At 43.4% G+C, this 19,227-nt stretch overlaps 1 protein-coding gene across 17 annotated transcripts in view; it reads left to right on the top strand.

The window, feature by feature from the left end:
- The window catches only part of Esrrg (estrogen related receptor gamma), a 613,673-nt gene that overhangs the window by 428,018 nt on the left and 166,428 nt on the right, over positions 1-19,227 (top strand). For all 17 annotated transcript variants that reach the window (XM_085687546.2, XM_085687547.2, XM_085687553.2 and 14 more), the window contains one exon: positions 11,776-12,191. In XM_085687546.2, the coding sequence (XP_085543672.1) occupies positions 11,776-12,191 (416 nt within the window). The remainder of the gene's footprint in view (positions 1-11,775; positions 12,192-19,227) is intronic.

Below are 19,227 nucleotides of genomic sequence, written 5' to 3'. Positions count from 1 at the left end.
GCATGGCGTCACACACTGGGACAAACAACCACTTAAACACTGATTGCACAGAATTGCCCTTTCTGCCAGCACCTCCCACCTTACAGGGGAATGGAAAGAAGACAGCCATTTCTAGGAACACACCAAGAATCCGGCTGCCTGCTCCACCTCAGATGGTCACTGCTTTGTCCTGGGACCCCCACGCAAGCAGTCTTCCCTAAATGTGGATACTACAGCTTCACCAAGATGGGGCAAGTTTTCATAATGATTCTTTGTTAACATACATACACATGTGCATGCACACACACACGCACACAGGCATCCATGGGTACACACACAGGGGCACACATGGGCCTACATGGGAACACATACACAGGGACGCATGTACACACACAAGTACACACGAGCATACATGGGAACACACATACACACATGGGCACACAGGCACACGCATGGGTACACACACACAGAGGCACACATAGCCACATACAGGCACATACTGGCATACATGAGAACATACATGGGAACACACACAGGCACACACAGTCTCTGTGCCAACCGAGTGTGCTTTAATGTCAGGTCTTACTCTCTAGGTCTACTCTGAGGTCATTTTTAAAGAACTGGAAGAAACTTAGGGAAGTTTGCAGGTGGTTCTTGTCATTTTACAAATGAGGGAACCGAGAGTCCAAATGGCACCATGGCCACGGGTGACAAAGCCAGGTCCTCAGGTAGACCTGCTGTCTCCTACTGAGTCCAGCACTGACAAGTCTGGATCCAGACAGGCCCAGAGAACCCTGCTGTAGGCTGCTCTTTCGTTTCATTTTTTAAAAAAAGAAATCAGGTATTTTAAATGGCAAATAAGATTTATAAATTGTCCTTTGCACTCTCGTGTGTTCGAACCTTTAGATATGACAGAGTCCCTCTGACCTGAACCCTGTTCTTTGATGGCTTCTCCTGCACTGCCCGCTACAGAATAAATCCCCCCCTTTTTTTTCCTTTTTGCAAAGCCCACCAGGGAGCAGAACACATCCTTAGAGTCACTGCCATGGCCTGGATGAAGTGGAGGTGTGGACTTGGTTACTCTCTTTGGCCTTCCTGTTTATCTCCATCATCTCTTTGAAGCAGCCAGCTCAAGGGGTGCTCAGACATGGGCAGAGTCTCCAAATGAATGATTAGCTGGTCCTCTCCCCCACTTCCACTTGGCTTCAGCTGGCCCACACCTGATACCAGCAAAGTATCCCCCCTAACTTCATCTGCAGTTACACATAGCCCCCAGGACCAGCTGCTTCTTTATCCAGATGTTGTCTTGCAGACTAAGCTATTGCCTTAAAAGTATAAATAGAGTTGAAGCACCGTCCAGCAGATGCGATATGTCATCTCGAGTTGTGATGCAAACCTCCCCGAATACAGAAGTCTTCTATGTTCTTAAAGTAACCATTTTTCTTTAAATGACTCAGATTCCCCATTTGGATTGTCTTACTAGCACAATTCACCCATTTCTGGGTAGATTTCCCCCTACCCCCAAGTATCTAGCCTGTCTCCCTGGAGGCAGCTGCTCTATGGGTAATTGTAACTGCTTTTGTAGAATATTTTATTAATGAGCAAAGGGTAACTTCTTCTCCAGGCACTCCTGATAGAATTCTTATTTCCTGTTTCATTGTAGCCCAAAGAATAGAAAGGAATATCCTGGCAGCCCGAGCCTTCATTGACCTAGGTTTGATTTGTGAACTCCATCGTTGGAGTTAGTGTGTGGAGCATCTATATTCGATTGTCATTTGTAAAGATTAGCGTACAGACTTCCTGTGAGTGGACCGTCTGTTTGTTTCTTCTCCAGCGAGATGCGCGAGAAGGTCTTCATTTAGCTGTCAGTCCCCTGTTGTGTCGACTTCTCGACGGTGTACTCCCTGACTGCTGGAAGACAGAATTGTCTAAACAGGAGCAAACTTTATTGATCCATATTTCTGTTTGAAGGACCGGAGATTTGCAGAAGCAGCCGACTCTTTCTTTCTTGACAGTGACTACAGAGGGGTCTGTTCATGGTGTAGTAAATCTCTAAACCCGAGCAAATGTTAGCTTCAGTATATCATAGGCTTCATTCTGATGATTTATCGTAGGTAGTTTTTGTACTCTGAGAACCTTCATTTTTAGTGAGAGTCCCCACCCAATGCCCAGGACTGCTTCAAGCTACCCTGGACTGGTGACCCAGTTCACCCTGGGACACTTATACCCACATGGGTTGGCAGGAGGGTGCTCTGTTCTAAACCCTTTCTGCTCCTTGGTCTTTGGTTCCCAGGAGACTAACTTCTGTAAAATAAGAATTATTCCTCGAGACAAAATGATTTGTTTTCCAATGTGTGCTGCTTATCGAGTGTTTGATTTGCCACTTGGACAGTTTCTTTAAGATCCACAGGTATCATGTCCCTGGGCAGCTTCGAGGACATAGTTAATTAAACTGCATTAAGAACAAATATACACACTTGTTAAAACACTTAATTTGCCTCAATATATTGACTGCATGGCAGAAGTTTGTTTAAACTAAGTGGTATTTCCCCCACCATGTTCCAGTACGTGAATGCGATTCGTATAATAGTTAATAGCTATCATCACTTAAGTAGCGTGTTAGTTATAAAGTAATACCATAAGAATTGATTTGGACTTGGCAGTGGAAGAGAATGCTCCCTTCAAAGCCTAGGTAGAGGATTAGTTGGAGTTTTAAACAGAATCGTGGTACATATAAACTGTATATTTTATAGACCTAAGGCTTACTCTATGCTACATGAGTGCCCATTATAGTAAAGAAAATCTCAGACAGTTAATTATGAAAAACTTTGTGTGTACAGTTACCTGGCATCATTATGCATTTAGCAGTTTTATTGATTTGTTTACTTGCTGGGATATAGACACAATAAAGAAGAGATTGTCCCCCCCCAGGCTGAAACAGGTCCAAGAAAATAAGCTAAAGATAAACCACACCACTCAGCACATCTGAGTCAGAGCAACTCCTTAAGTATGGAAACCACCAATGGGTATGACGTATGACACGGGATGACATCAGAGCGTCTTTCTGGTCCCCATTCATAATACTCATCAACCAAGAAGCAGAGTAACTCCCTTGGCAGAATGGAAGCAATGGGGGTTTTCAACGTCAGAAGCAGTTTGGAGTTCAGCACGAAGTGGTGGTGGTGCAGACCTGTAATCTCAGCATTGAGAGTAGAGGCAGTAGGACCAGGGCTTCAAGGCCAGCCTCACCTACACTGCAAGTTCAAGGTCAGCATGGACTGCATGAAACCTTGTTCTGAAAAATCAAATTAAGGGGCTAGAGATATGCTCAGCAGTTAGGAGCATGTTCAGCACCCACAACTGCCTGTTTCTCTCCAGTCTCAGGATTCTCCAGCCATTTTCTGGCCTCTGGGAGTCCCAGACAGGGATGCAGCAGACATAATATCTGCAGGTAAAACATTCATACATGTAAAAAAAAAATTAAAAATTGACTTTAAAGATTTACAACTGGATAAAGAAATAGTATGGGTTACAACAAAGTAGTGTTTGGCTCCAAGGTGTAGAAAACTGGAGGTTGGTGTTCTGCACACACAGTCTCTGCGCACTTACACTATGCCAGCTCTTGCGAGGTTGCAGGGTCTTTTCTGCATCTCCCTTGCCACCTTTCTGACCCTTCAGGGCTGCAAAGGAGAAAAGGAATTTTCTTCTATCTTCCTTTGTTCTAGGTATTGCAGCGAGGAAGGTTTCACAGTCAACTGGGTGGGGCTTTGAGTGTTGGGAGACAACCTGAGCCTCAGGGGTCCCTGGGACTTAAACCAGGAGAGCTGATTCAGGGCCAGAGTGGGGACGGCTGTTGAATGTAAGGGTTGTGTTATTTCATTTGAAGCCGCTGTTTGCCGAAGAAGCACCCTCTAGACAGGAGCTGAAGCCCCACTTCATGTGCTCGGAATGTCTCTTCTCCCCATTTTGGAATGTTGGGGAGCCCCTGCAGAAATAAGAGAGCTTCCCACTCAGATAGGGCCCCAGTATTTTTCCTGGGGTGCTGTGTCCTTATTCCCAGGCTACATAGCCAGGTCACTTTTTTGGAATGGGCCAAGTTAGAGTCTTCTGGACTCGGTGCATAAGTACCTCCCTCTAAGAAGCAGCCTTGCCTGGTGATTGTGATCTGATGGTGTTACAGAAAACTCTGGGCTAGTGAACTGACTGCCCTTTGCACAATGAGGCACTCAGCCTGCGTATGCTTGGGTATGTGGACCCTGTGTTTTTTGTCTTTCTGAGTATCTGGGTCAGGATCTATGATTCTTTATTGACAATCAGCGATCTCCTTCGATGAGGTTAACCAGGCAGACCTGCAGATCTTTCCTATTAAAAGAAAAACTCCTTTCTCATCCTTCCCCAACTAAGCTAGTGTACCTTAATGCAATGATGGTATGTTAGACTCAGCAGCTGTCAAAGCACCGTATTACTGTGAAGCCGTAATGACACCCTGTCTCTCTAAAGTAGTCATGTTTTCTCAAATCACACGTTGCACCGTGGGTTTCTGACATGACACTTCATTCGGCTGCTTTCCCCATCTTCAGCATCTCCATTCTCCCACAATAGCAGCTGATGCCCATTTCCTTACTAAATGATTAGCATTTTGCCACGTTACAGAGCACAATTAGTTGGGGAGGGGGTCACTTTGTAAAGTCTTGCTGGAAGTTGTAACTCAAACTGCCAGGGGAGCCAAGCTGGGCTCACCAGCTCTGCAGCCTGTCCCTGGAGGGGTTGCTGCCTTAGAGTAAGAGCGTCAATGAAGAATAACGATAGGCTAAAGAGATTCTGACTTTTAAACAAAACAGGTTCGTGAAATCCTGTGCTTGGTTTGTAAATGTGCCCCATCTCTGGCTTCTGTTGTTTTCTCATGAACACACATTGGAGAGATTTTTTTTTAAACATTTTAAATTTTCATGATGACAGGTACCTATTTAGAACCTCTAGGATATTGCAGAAGAAGCGAAGTGGTGACATCATCAACTAACCTTTATTTAGCTTCTGAATTTGTCTGCCACTGGTGTAGATATAAGAAAAGTTTCAGACCCTGTCTGAGTGTGATCATCAAGATGGGAGATGGGGTAGGGAGACTGCTACACACAGTTTCCTATATGAAATATGAGCTTTGTTTTTCTCTTGAGACAACATCTTGAATGCACAGCCCAGAAAGATTTCCAACGCTACTTTTTCTGGCCTCATCTGTCAGCTGCAGGGGCTGTAGTATTATGAGCCCCTTTTTATTTGTTTCATCTTTGTTTTTTTTCATTTATAGGAGTAGGAAATATGCTCAAGTTTTGTGCAGAATTTGCTTGGTAAAATATAAGCTGTTTTTCTGTCATCCCAGTATTAGGAATGCTGAAGTCCTGAACAGATCACGGTCCCAGCCTAGCCTGGACTAAATCACAAGATGCTGTTTCAAAACAAACAAACAAACGAAAATAAGACATTAGAGGTGCTCATACTTGGGCCAAGGGAGATGGGTCGGGGGTAAAGGCATTTGCAGTAGAACCTTGACCCAAACTTTCTCTCGAGATCCTGAGCCATAGAACTAGGAAACTGTCCTGAGACCTCACACACGGGCCATGTCATGCACAACACATACATGTTCAGATATAATCAATTAAAAACTCATGATTGGGGATGAAGAGATGGTGCAGCAGTTGGGTGCACTCTTACAGAGGCCCTGAGTTCAGTTCTCAGCACCTGCATGGTGGCATCCAAGTCTCTGTAACTCCAGTTTCAGGGATCTGACACATACTTCTGACATCTGCCAGCACTGAGCATGTGCACAGAACATATAATGCATGTATGCAGATTTAGAAAAAAACTTATATTTTGAGGAATTGGCTAAAAATAAGTAATATTACTGAAAATATTTGTATATCAGCATTTAACACACACAACACATATGTTTCCCAAGTTTGGATCCTTTCTTTGAAATGTAGACCCCCCTGCATGTGGATATCAAAGTATGGAAACTCAAACTTGGTGGCCCTTCGTTCATGCTTACATATTACCTGAATCTGGGGGGAATTGCTAGAAACAATTAGCTCTATAATTATAATATAAATTGAATATTAGCTCACACATTGTCCTCTTGTTTCCCCTACAGCAGCAACTTTAATTGATCCTTTTATTTTTCTCCACTTTCTCTCTCTCTGTGCACAAATGTACACCATATAGTTAATTAAACAGCGCATTCACTAGGAAGTTTGGTTTTCCTCATCTTTAACATCTACACCAAAATAATTAATATAATCATTTATACAGTCTAATTAATATGCAAATAATTACAACTATAATATGCTTTATATAATTATAAGTGATATAAAATATATACTTATAACTTGAAGACCCCTAGGCAAGACTGGGAAGTATTCCTATGTTGGGGCACATGGTCAAAACTGCTTGAGAGCAAATCTTAAGCAGTATTGCAAGTGTGTTTTAAAGTCCTTACATTTCAGGAAGGCTGCTAAATTCCTCAAATTTTGTTCCTTACATAAAAATGTCATTGTCATTAAAGAGAAAAGAAGAGCAGTTCTGAGAATCAAGCCCAAGACCTGCTGCATGCTGACTAGACGAGCCCTCTCGTCCTGACTTATGTCCCCAGAACCCTCCCCTCTACCTCATTCACAGCGTTTCTGAAAGCTGTTTCTCCTGCTTTCTTGTTCTCATCTTTTCACATAAAATAATAAAATAAATATAAACTGTATTGAAGCTTTAAAGTAAATATTTCCTACACATTTTGACACATGTTATTTCTATTCATAATTCTTAACTAAATTTAGAGGTTTTTTTTTTATTAATCCAATGTGACCTGAAATTTCTGCATTAGCAGCGTAATGTGGAGTTGGGCTTATTCACTCTGGCTACAGATAAAGCCATCATCTTGAAAACGGCTCTTTCTGACAAAAAGGTGTTCTTTTGAAATAAAGTCTTATTCAGTACATTCCTCTTAGAGTAAATGCGAATTTTAGTGCCTCTAATTTTAGATTGAAGTGAAGTCTAGAATAAAACCCAGCAGCTGACAATTGAATTTATAGATAGTTGTGAATATTTCAGGCTTGAATAATAGAGCTGTAGAATTTCCGAGACCGAGAGCTGGAGAATTAAGACTGGCTGTGGTTTTAGGTTATCCTGTAATGGCGTCTAGGAAGTGTTCACTGTAATGAGCTCAGCTGTGATGAGGAGACAACTGTCATCTTCGGGGGATTCTGTTTGGGCATCACTCAACAGGGCGGATCAGCAGCCAGGGTGGGGCCTCCTGTTCCCTTTCCATTGACAGCTGAACAGCACAGGAATTAGCTGGGAGGCCAAAGCAGAAAGTCTCTGAGTACCCTCTGTCCCCTGGTCTCTGTGTGTACCCTCTGTCCCCTGGTCTCTGTGTGTACCCTCTGTCCCTGATGGTCTCTGTGTGTACCTTCTGTCCCTGATGGTCTCTGTGTGTACCCTCTGTCCCCTGGTCTCTGTGTGTACCCTCTGTCCCCTGGTCTCTGTGTGTACCCTCTGTTTCCTGGTCTCTGTGTACCCTCTGTCCCCTGGTCTCTGTGTGTACCCTCTGTTTCCTGGTCTCTGGGTATACCCTCTGTCCCCTGTTCTCTGTGTATACCCTCTGTCCCCTGTTCTCTGTGTATACCCTCTGTTTCCTGGTCTCTGTATACCCTCTGTCCCCTGATGGTCTCTGTGTGTACCCTCTGTTCCCTGATCTCTTTGTGTACTTTCTGTCCCCTGATCTCTGTGTACCCTCTGTCCCTGATGGTCTCTGTGTGTGTACCCTCTGTCCCCTGGTCTCTGTGTACCCTCTGTCCCCTGCTGGTCTCTGTGTGTACCCTCTGTCCCTGCTGGTGTCTGTGTGTACCCTCTGTCCCCTGGTCTCTGTGTGTACCCTCTGTCCCTGATGGTCTCTGTGTGTACCCTCTCTCCCTGATGGTCTGTGTGTACCCTCTGTCCCTGATGGTCTCTATGCATACCTCTCTACCCTGGCTGGCTCAGCTATTTTTGTTTATTTATTTAGCTTTACTAGGGCTGAACTCACGACCTCATGCAAGTAACCTACTCCTGAGTTACATCCTCAACACTTTTCTGTGTGTATTTTGTGTATCTGTATGTGAGAGACTGTGTGTGTGTGTGTGTGTGAGAGAGAGAGAGAGAGAGAGAGAGAGACAGAGAGACAGAGACAGAGAGACAGAGACAGAGACAGAGAGACAGAGGCAGCGAGAGTGCACACATGTATGTATACAGGAGCCTGCATGTGTGGGCCTGTGTGTTGAGGCCAGAAGATAACCTTGGTTGTCTTTCTCAGGTGTTCTTCACTGTTTTTTACTTGTTGCTTTTTTTCTCTTCCGTCTCTTTCTTGTCCTACTATTCTTTTAATTTTTTAATTTTTAAAAATTTGACACAGATTTGTCAAATTTGACTATCCTGGATTGTTGCAAGTAGGCTAGGATGCTGGCTATCGAGGCCCCAGAACCCACCTGTCTCTGCCGTCTCTGACCTGGCATTACAAATGCATGCCACCAATGCCCATCACTTTTGTTTTTAAATGTGGATTCTAGGATTGAATTCAGGCAACAATGTCTCCCCAGGCTTTGGATTTTGTATTTTGAGACAGCATCTAAGTTGCATATACTAGCCTTAAACTCATGGTAGTCCAGACAAGTATTAAATTTGTGGTTCCCTTATCTCAATCTCGTCAGCAGATAGGGTTATAAGTATGTGCCCTCGGGCCCAGGAAAGTATATTTTAATGATTTTTAAACTAAAAATAATTAATTGCATGTATATGGTGGAACAGGTTGTATGTAGTGTCTGTGGAAGTCAGAAGGTCTGTAGGATCCATTGGAAACACAGGCAGATGGGAATCATCTGTTGTGGGTTCTGGGAACCAAATTAATTTCTTTCTGTGATAGTACCCTGTCCCCTTAGCCACCGACATATCTCTCCAGCTTCTCAGTCATGTTGTTGAATGTAGATGAACATTATTGGCTCCTAGACATTTCTGCTTCAAAGTTTGGAATGAGATGTGAGTTCAAACCTTACTTCTTCCAATTCCTGGCTATGGAACCTTCATTATACTTCAGAATATCTGAGGCTTAATTTCTTAAAGAGAAGCCCTGTCTAGGCATGCATGTATACACACACACATACACACACAGACACACGCACACCAAGGTGAATGTGTCCGACATTAAATGAGGTAGTGTTTATGTTCAACTCAATTCCTGGCACACCTAGAAGCCTTGACTAATGACCATCTTATTCTTATTTCCACTAAGCAAAAGTTATTAATTAAGGGCACATTTTATGTTGGAAAAGGACCACATACTGCCTACAGCCCAAATCCAGTTTGTTTGCTTTCACTCGTGACTGGACTGACCAGATTTCATTTAGAAGATCCTGTCCCTGTTCCAGGGGCTTCCTTGGCAGCAATGCCCCCCTGAACTCCCTGCTAGCTTCCAGGTTACTGTAAAGTATGGAGTGAGATTTTGAAAGAGACAGCTGGCTAAAGTTTCCTCATTTTTCATGGATAGATTTGAACAACGCATCTTTGACATGTACACATTTGGAGACTTAGCAAATAGCTGTCCCATAAATGGCGTGTTAATTTCTGGCCCTGTTCCTTAAGCTAGTAGACCATAAATTTTAGAAGTTGGCGAGAAGAAAAAAAAAACTTAGGGGACAAAGATGAGGAACAATTCTGAAGTTTAAAGAGAACTCTGGAGGAGACCTGGAGAAGAAATGGCATCATTTGTGATCAGGCAACTTAAAGCAGCGGCCCATTGGAGGAGTGGGCAGGAGGATGGGGAAAAAAAGCGCCTGCGTGGGGCAGGGAACGAGTTAATTGTCATAGCTGTGAGAGAAGAGAAGGAGAGAGAGACCATCTATGGCCTGGTAGCCTAATAACTTCTAATCAGTGGCCTAAGATCATAACGTATGTGCACGCAGTCTGGTGATGATAAGCGAAGAAGGGGAGTGGCCATGTAAGAGCTTTAAATGAAAAGGAAGTCGCAGGGCTGCTGTAAGTCAAGCCGCCGACCTGCTTTCCCTCAAACACCAACTTGAGGAGATTGCTTGGCCCAGAGTGCAGGCAGGGGGACAAGGAGAAAGATCTATTAATTACAGTGCCCATTAGCAGTGACGGGGATAAGCACATGCAGGAGGGAGAGGATGCTGTGGCCAGGACTGGCAAGAGGGATAGTCTTTCTTTCCCTCGTTCTTGGGAAAGGGGAAGCAAGGGGGCCTTTGGGTGGCTTTCCCCTTCTCCCAGCACACGGTAATGGCCTGGCTTCAGGGAGCAGAGTCGTTCCCCCAGTGAAATATATCTGAGGAAGAAGCAAATTCCGTCCCTTGTGCTTTGTTCTTGAGACTGCCCACTCAGAAGAGTTAGGTGGACATTTCTGATCAGAAATTCCAGAGTATCCTCCCTTTATTTAAAAGGAATTGAAACAGTGGGGGAAGGGAGACATGAAGGAGAACATGAAATTTGTCCGGTGATAAAATATCATTAGATTTATAGTGAAAGTGATAATTGCATCCATTCCGCTATACTGTGACTACTCCCCCAAATTCTAGAGAATGACCATCACAGTGGGATCCCCATAAATCAACTTTCCACTGGGAAGCAATTATCTAAGTCCTTTTCTCAACTGTCACCTCTTCTTAGTGGCTACTGAGGTTCTCAGAGCCTTGCATAAGAGGGTTTTTACGCTGTGGCAAGGCAGAAAGCCAAGAGGACCAATTACGTCTTTGCATCTAATTACCTTTATAGAAATCTACCCACTTATGGGGCCAACGAAGAGAGGGGGTGATGTCTTTCTTCTAGGTTAGAGAAATAGTTTGTCAGGTTAGGCACTTCATCCCAGAGCCTTTCATAAGGGGTGATGTTAAGGGAGAGTCAAGGAGAGGACCATCATAAATCTCATTTTTCTAAAATGATGAGATACTTTCCTATGCTACAGCGCAGGATGTCTCAGATTTCCTGACTCATAGGTACTGTAGAATTCAAGCAGAATTTTTTAGAGCCACGCTTCAACCGTTCTCTTTCCCTTTCCGTGCTCTTAGGCATGTACACACGCACCTACACACACACACACACACGCACCCACACACACTCATGCTCGCTCTCGCACAGATTATTCACTAATCAATGTTACCAACCCTTCACTAAGCTCTGTGAAGCTGTGGAGATGGTGTGCTTGCTTACTTACAATCCGTCCTTCCGGAGCCTGAGAATATCTGCGCTGGCTGCAAACAAAAAGTTGGCTTCTGTTTGTGATAAAATGGATGTGGCATCAGGATGTGGAGTCGAACACAGAGTGGAGATAAATGCAATTTGAGGAACGGCAGGAACTTTGCAAATCAGCACAGCTCTGTTGATAAATTTAGAATCTGGAGAGCCATGGTAGCATTGACAGTGGTTCTTCAGGAGAAAGATAAAATGAAAGCAACTGGACCCTGTAGAGCTTTGTTTATGGCCTGTCCGGGAGCTTTGATGTAACCCTGTCATGCCCTTATGCTGATTACCTTCTTGTAGAACAAGAGGTATTGACTGGAGACTGAGTGATGGGTAGTCCCAGCCCTCAGGAAGCACTCTTAAAGAGCAATGGCTTTTACATACCAATACTGCTGCTCTCCCCTCCCTTCCCCTCCCCTCCCACTTTCCTTATCTGTCCCTCTCTGCCATGTCTTTGTGTCTCCATCTCTGGGACTCTTTAACATTCTCTCTCTTTCTCCCTCTCTTTCTCTGTCTCCCCCTCATTCTCAGGCTTCTCTGCAGAATGTCAAACAAAGATCGGCACATTGATTCCAGCTGTTCGTCCTTCATCAAGACGGAACCCTCCAGCCCAGCCTCCCTGACGGACAGCGTCAACCACCACAGCCCTGGTGGTTCTTCCGACGCCAGTGGGAGTTACAGTTCAACCATGAATGGCCATCAGAACGGACTGGACTCGCCACCTCTCTACCCCTCTGCTCCTATCCTGGGAGGTAGCGGGCCTGTTCGGAAACTGTATGATGACTGCTCCAGCACCATCGTCGAGGATCCCCAGACCAAGTGTGAATATATGCTCAACTCCATGCCCAAGAGACTGTGCTTAGTGTGTGGCGACATTGCCTCTGGCTACCACTATGGGGTTGCATCATGTGAAGCCTGCAAGGCCTTCTTCAAGAGAACGATTCAAGGTGAGTGCCTACCCCATCCAGCTGTTTCTTTTCTCTGGTGCTTACCCTTCCATTCCATGCCATGCACCCTGATGAGACAATTTTGAGTAGAAAACACAAATACATGAAGGATCTATGGAATCACCCCTCTCCAGGTATCTACTACACCCTTCCTGTCTCACTGTGGAGCTCTCTGTGGCAATGATACTAAAGACATTTCAGAGAACATGGTAGGTCTGCAAAACAGCCGAGCAGGGCATGCTAGGTTCCCTGTGCTCTTCCCCACACTGCTTTTCTCGTAGATTTGAGAACGTGTTGAGTATTTAGATCTATGTTTCTGTTCCACGCATGTATATTAGCATCCTTGGCAATCTCATCAGTGTGTGGGTTGCTATGTTCTCACACCAGAATCGCTGGGTCTGGGATGCTAATCCTGGCAGGCCAAGGACCACAGTTTGAGAACTGCCACTGCAGACATATCTATCACGATCTCAATGTCTTTTTCTTGCAGCTGGGTATATGTTTACTGTGTTTATGAATTAATTTGAATAGAAAACACATCTCCAAGCAAATGCCAGTGTATAACCTAAACTTTACAAACCTCTAGATTTAGAAATAACATGATTATTTTCTATGCCAAATGTAGAATGATTGAAATTTGTAGCCTCTCCTTTAAACTAGTCATATGAACATAAAACTCAGCATATGTACATACATACATACACACACATACATATACATATATTTTCTGGCAGAAAATTAGTTTTCACTTTTTTGATCCCTTGTGACACTCTTTAGAAGTGCGTGAGGGGAAGAAAGAATAATCAGATATCAAGGGTCTAAAGCACACAAATTATTTTGCTCATGGTATATACTTATATGCTTGCATATGCACACACACACACACACATAAACACATGGGGTAGGTAGGTAAGGATAGGTAGATAGGTATAATATATAGATAACATATAAATGATAGATAGATAAACAGACAAACAGAGAGATAGAGGCAGACAGACAGACAAATAGATAATAGGTTTATGTTGGAATTGCACTCCAGGCCTTCTGCATGCCTTCAACCACTGAGCCACACCCAGCACCACATGTGTGTGTGTGTGTGTGTGTGTGTGTGTGTCCCCAACAGCCAGTCATATACACAAGTCTAACTTTTCATGCATCTGTATTTCCCAAACTTTTCTGATTATTGGGAATTTCCTACAAACAATGTTTTTAAACATTTCTTCCAGAGCCTTAACCCCTAAGTTCTGTACTAATTTGTCTTTGGTACGGCCAGGGCCAAGGGGGATTTTTTGTCAGCATCCTAGGTGATCCCTCACATGAAGTCAAGATGATGAGTTGGTGCGCTCTGGTGTGCTAATGTACCAGTGGTCCTCAGAGTGGGATGGCCGGGCCGAACCTGTCAGCATCACCAACAAATGTGTTAAAAGTGCAAACCCTAGCCCTCCTCCTAGGCTAACTCAACGAGAGTCTCTGGTGTGAGCCTGGCAAACTAGACTCCACAATCCTCTAGGTGCTGAGGTTGGAGCCTGAGACCCTGAATCCCACTAATAGTGATTTCCCGAGGACATCTTGCTATGCATCTGCATGGCCTTTCTAGAACATATGTAAAATCAGGTATTCAGAACCTGAAGTGCTGCAATGCACTGGTTTTTAAGGTATAAAGGAGGTATCTCTTGCTAAGCACTAATGCTTTTTACGTATTTTCATAGAAGGTGATTCTAGAGCCTCCTCTGTGCTCATGGGGTACCTCCCCACCCTCACTCTTTGTTGTGCTGGACATTGGGCACTTGGGGGAAGCCGAGCCTCATGCAGGCTGTATACAGGCTCTCTCCCAGTGGACAACTCCCCTTCCCCTTCCCCTTGTCTTTTTTCTTACAGTGTTCTCGTCTGTGGCTGAGAACTCAGGGTTTACTGACAGCTCACAAATATGGCGCTAAGTGTAAGCTCATTTCTAGACTCATGGTTACCCTGCCTGAAATGCTAGGTTCAACCCTAGCACTGAAGCTTTTTTTAAAAATAAACATACACTGTTCAAGACATCATAGCTCTTACATAATAGAGCAGACATCTCCATAGGCTCTTGTGGTTTGAGGTGAAATACACACCCAAGTTCATATACGGTATTCATGCAGTCATTAACCTCTCACAGTGCTGCTTTCCACTTTCTGGATCAGAAGACCATGCTTTATTTTTTCTTTTTAAAATCCTCCAACCCTTGAATCTTTTTTTTTCAAACACCCATACTTGGTACAATGCTTAAGAACAGATGTAATACAAAGTCACATGTAGAGGTTGAAGATGTAGCTCAGTGACCTAGCATGGACTTAGCATGGACAAGTCCCTGGGTCCAGTTCCATTAACCACCACCAGGAACAACAGCAACAAAATATATAAGGGTGTTCATTGCGGCATTTGAACAAAGTATATCTTCATCCTATTAACTGATAATGGCAAAATTTATCAATGAAAATGCCTCAAATCTCTGATTTGTTTTAGCAACCATTGGCCAATATTACTATAATCCTTGGGTTTCAGAGTATATGAAATTCAATTTGTTAGTAATTTTTGCTAAATTTATATAGCCTTTGGTCTGGCATGAAGATAAATGTTTGGGGATGAAGGGAAAAATGCAGTTTAGGCTGATAAAAGCAGTGGACGCTCCCGGTAAAAACCAGTACCATTTACTGACAGATTTTTCCATAGCTGGCGTGGTCCAGGCGGTGTGCTGGCTACAGTTTCTTTCATACTCTCAATATCCTTTGCAAATTCTGCTCCTCAAGCTTGTGGGTTGAGATGAATTCTTCCTTTACAAGTCTCTTGCATTTGGTGGGGGGACATCAGCATCTTAGAGTAGCAAAGAGGATTTATATCTATTGTTTGGCTTATTTTGTTGAGACAGAATATGTCAGAGGAAAAGTAATAATAGTTGTTTTCTTTTGTTTTTGATTTTTTTTTTATTTAAAGAAACACAGATTATTACTTTGATGCGAACAGAATAGTTATTGACTGAGCAACTACTGGCCTAGAGCCATCCGTGTTCTGGGTGTGATTATCTTTTAGGATGCCGGCCGGTACTCAAAGCTCAGCAGAGCCAGGCGCAGGATGATTCTTGGCATAGGTGCAGAGTGCTGGATTTTCCTCCGCACTGGAGAGAGTGAGTTTCAAGGATTTTGAGCATGAGACAGAGATGTCACTGTCCCGATTAGCACTCTGGTCTTGCCCACCTGGCTGTGCTTGGAGGTGGCAGCTGCGGCACACTCCGTAAGGGTACCCTGCTAGCTGCATCCTCAGGGTTCACACTGTGCTGTTCACTTAGCCCCCAAAAAGGCAGTGAGGCAAATAAAGGGATTAAATTGTGAAAGTATAATGTAATAATTAGGGCGGTAATCGTAAGGAGGATTGGAACGGGCTCACCTCTTGGTGGCCAAACAGTGGTGTCTGAACTCCAAAGATGTCGAAGTAGCCCATCCGTATGGCAGCTGCGTGTGTCTGTGTTCCTCAGAGGAGGGTAGAGGGTGGCTCTTGGGACTCAGGACAGCATCGAAGCAAATTCTCCTTGACAGGTAGTAGTTTTTCCCTCCGCTCCCTGGGAACTCTTCAGGGAATGAGCCGAGATTACATAACTCCCCTTGAGTACCGGGTCTGCCTACTTCTGTCTCACAGCCCCGATGGCCAGGACATTATGTAAGTGTGACTTTGGCCTCACCCGGGACTGGTTCTGGTCTCTGTGCCTTCCTAAGGGACATGTGTAGCCAAAGGCTAATCTGTGGGCAGTAGTGACTCTTAAGGATCTTTCTTCTTACTACAATGACTTATTTGGTGGATTTATTTGTTTACTGATGTGCAATAAATAGGAGTTTGAAAGAATGGACAAGGAAACATAGCCTGTTTTGTGGAATAAAATGTAGTCCAACTCTAGAATTGAAAATAAAATGAATTAAAAATCTTAAAGTGAGCATATATTTTAAAAAGTTGGACAAAAATAAAAAAAAAAACTAGACATGGTACTCCCTACCTACAGTTCCAGCATTTGGGAAGGCTGAGGCAGGAAGCTGTAAATTTGAAGGCAGCCTGACCGTCATGGTAAGAACCCATCTTAAAGAAAAATACAATAGGAGCAAAAAGGTAGATCAAATAATTCTTACATTTGGAACTAAATGTAGATCAAGGAAAGCTTTGACAAAAATATTGAGTATTGTTCTTTCAAAGCCGACTATGATATTTTACTCTTGAAAAGGCAATTAATTATGGATTTCACTGAATGCCAATTAGAAAGGCATATTCTACTTATTAATTATTTCCAAGGAACTACTGGATAAGGTCAGAAGTGGGCAAGAGTCCAGGCTTTGTTTTTTGAGGGCTTTTTGCTTGGTTTCCTGGGGAGCTGGGAAAGGAATCAGGGCCTTGTGTATGCTAAACCCATGATCTCCACTTGGCCACACCCCCAGTTGTTAAGATGCTTGCAAGGACTTTGACATTTCTGTCAAATGTAACCCTAACAACTGATAGGATCTCAGCGGCTACCATGTTTCCATTGTTATTGGTTTGGGAGGAATGACACCATCACTCTTGTTTTTGTCTGTCTTTTTTGAATTCTACTTTTGCTTGTAATTCATACATAAATGGGGAAAGTTTTTGTCTTTTCTTCTCCTTGTCCCTCACAATTTTCTTTGGATTTTTCCCCCGAAAAGGAAAACATTCACAAAATATATCAATACATTTAACAGAAAACACTAGGTCGTTACAGCTTTTATTCCAGCATTAGAATGAAGAAAATTGGTCTTATGCACAACGCCCCCATTTCAAAACAGAAAATTATATGTTTAAGAATATAGGATTCGGAGCAGATGATGCTCAGTGGTCAAGTGGTAGAGGTTTACCTAGCATGTGTAATGCTAGTACCTGGCAATGGAGGTTCATTTTCTACACACACACACAGACACACGCACGCGCAAAAAAATAGGAAAAAGCTAAACAAAGAAACCAAAATCTTGGGACTTGCATTAAACATTGCATTTCCCACTGAGCATGTGGTCCATGCTTGCAGTCCCAGGCCCTGGTGAAGCGGAGAGGAAAGCATGTGTGTTCAAGACTAGCTTGGGCTGCGTAGTGGCACCCTGTCAGGAAGGAAAGTGCTCAGAATGACAAGAGTAACAGTGCACTTGCCTGGCATGCATAAGGCCCTGCCTTTTATCTTCCATACCTCAAAAATAAATCACTTTGTGGTAGAAAACAAAAGCACATACCCAAAAAGGCATCGGTGTGGGGTCTAAAGGCTGCAAGGACATAGAGTGCTGTTGGGACAGATTTTAATTTGAACACTCGAACCTGAGACAGTACTTTGAACTTATAGATTTTTAAATAGCTTTAAACAACAATGAATCCAATTATATAGAACACAGTCCCTCAGACATATCTACTGTCCCAAAATACTTCAACTCTGCCTGGTCCAGTACCTGTCCAAATGTTCTGATCATACCAGCAAGAACCAAAGAAATGGCATACCATATGTATAACTATGAGAAAGTCACGTCAGAGTTTACTACAGAATAAAAATGTTCTGTTTTCTTATTGGACCAAACACACTTCCATTCTGAACTTTTCGTTTTGAAACTCCTGGAAGGTTTGTGTCCCGAAGAAGCAGTGGAAGATGCACATAGCAGTAGCCTACAGCTCAGCTGCTTTCCCTTCTCACCCCGTCTCACCTTATCTTGATCTCTTCTCAATATTTCCAAGCCAATAACCCCCTCCAAACAACTGCCCCAGACACCCCTCACAGATCTCATAACAGTACTGTTATGACCTTTGGACCAGCTGTGACCTTTGGTCCTGTTCCACTTCTAAAAGATGGATTTAACAGAGAGCTTGCTCAGACTTGGGCTGGGCTTACAGCATCTAGCCAGGCAATTGGGGGTCCCAGGCACTCAGGATCTGGGCGATAGAGCATTCCATGATGCCTCCGTGATGCCTTTACAGCCTCCTTATAAAAGGGTCGTTCTCCAATGTCCATGGCCTCAGGTACAAAGTGCACTGACAGAATCCCAACTTAGAATCCCTAAGCAGGAAGGTTAAATGCTGGCCTGAGGGCTTTTGCTGAGAGGAATGGCACCTAGGCCGTGTCTGGTGCTATCAACTTCCCCTGTGCTGTGAATTATTTTGTGAAACTCTTTGTGGAAGCAGGTCTTGTGGTCCTGGAGGGTCTTTGAGAAATGTATCCTTTTTTTTAACCACCATGTGCAATCAGTGTTAGACCAGACCATTTACAGCAGTCAAGAAAAAAAGAACTCACTCATTGAGAGAATACATCTCATGAGCCTCTAAAGGGGTGTGCTGACATATCTCCTGCTTAAATAGTTCATGGAAAAAATAATTATAGAACTTTATAGTAAACGTCAACTTAAAAGCTCAACTATGTTCTATAATTAAAATCCAAAATAATACAGAGATGTCTGAGTTAACTTGATGAATCTCTGTGATTATCAGCTCGGAGGCAGAATTGAGAACAGAAATAATATTTTCAAAAGAATTGCTGTCTGTAATTCAGTCGCTTTGACTTAGAACTTGAACTAGTTTTTGTGGTAAGTTTAATTGACTTTTCTGCTTTTTCTTGCATTTGATGCTAATTCTGGCTAATCTGTTTTGAAATGCATTAATGTTGCAAATTCTAAATTACAGATGTGATCCTATGCCTACATTATCCCTTGCTGGTCCAGTGTTTATTTTTGTAGTAAGAATACTACCACTCTGTGAGTGGAGAGGTTTTGCATGCATGAACGTCCTGAAGACAGTGTTGTTCACGTCTGTCTTTTGATTTAGAGAGGCAGCAGGTAGGGCTTAACTTCCCAAGGATTGCCCAGACAGTCAGGGAAACTGTGATGTTGCTTGGATGGTTGAAGGTCACTGGTCAGCAGACTTGCACATGAAAGGACCAGACAGTAGAACCTGAATTTCTTAGGATGTTAGCCACCTGAGAGTATGAGGGCAGCATACCTTCTCTGTTCTGCGCTGCTTGCTTTGTTGCATTTATTGAACTGTT

The sequence above is a fragment of the Myodes glareolus genome, chromosome 5 (genome assembly GCF_982192425.1).
Source record: "Myodes glareolus chromosome 5, mMyoGla1.1, whole genome shotgun sequence".
Taxonomy (NCBI): domain Eukaryota; kingdom Metazoa; phylum Chordata; class Mammalia; order Rodentia; family Cricetidae; genus Myodes; species Myodes glareolus.
The sequence above is the reverse complement of the archived record's forward strand: the minus strand, read 5'-3'. Positions and strand labels throughout refer to the sequence as shown.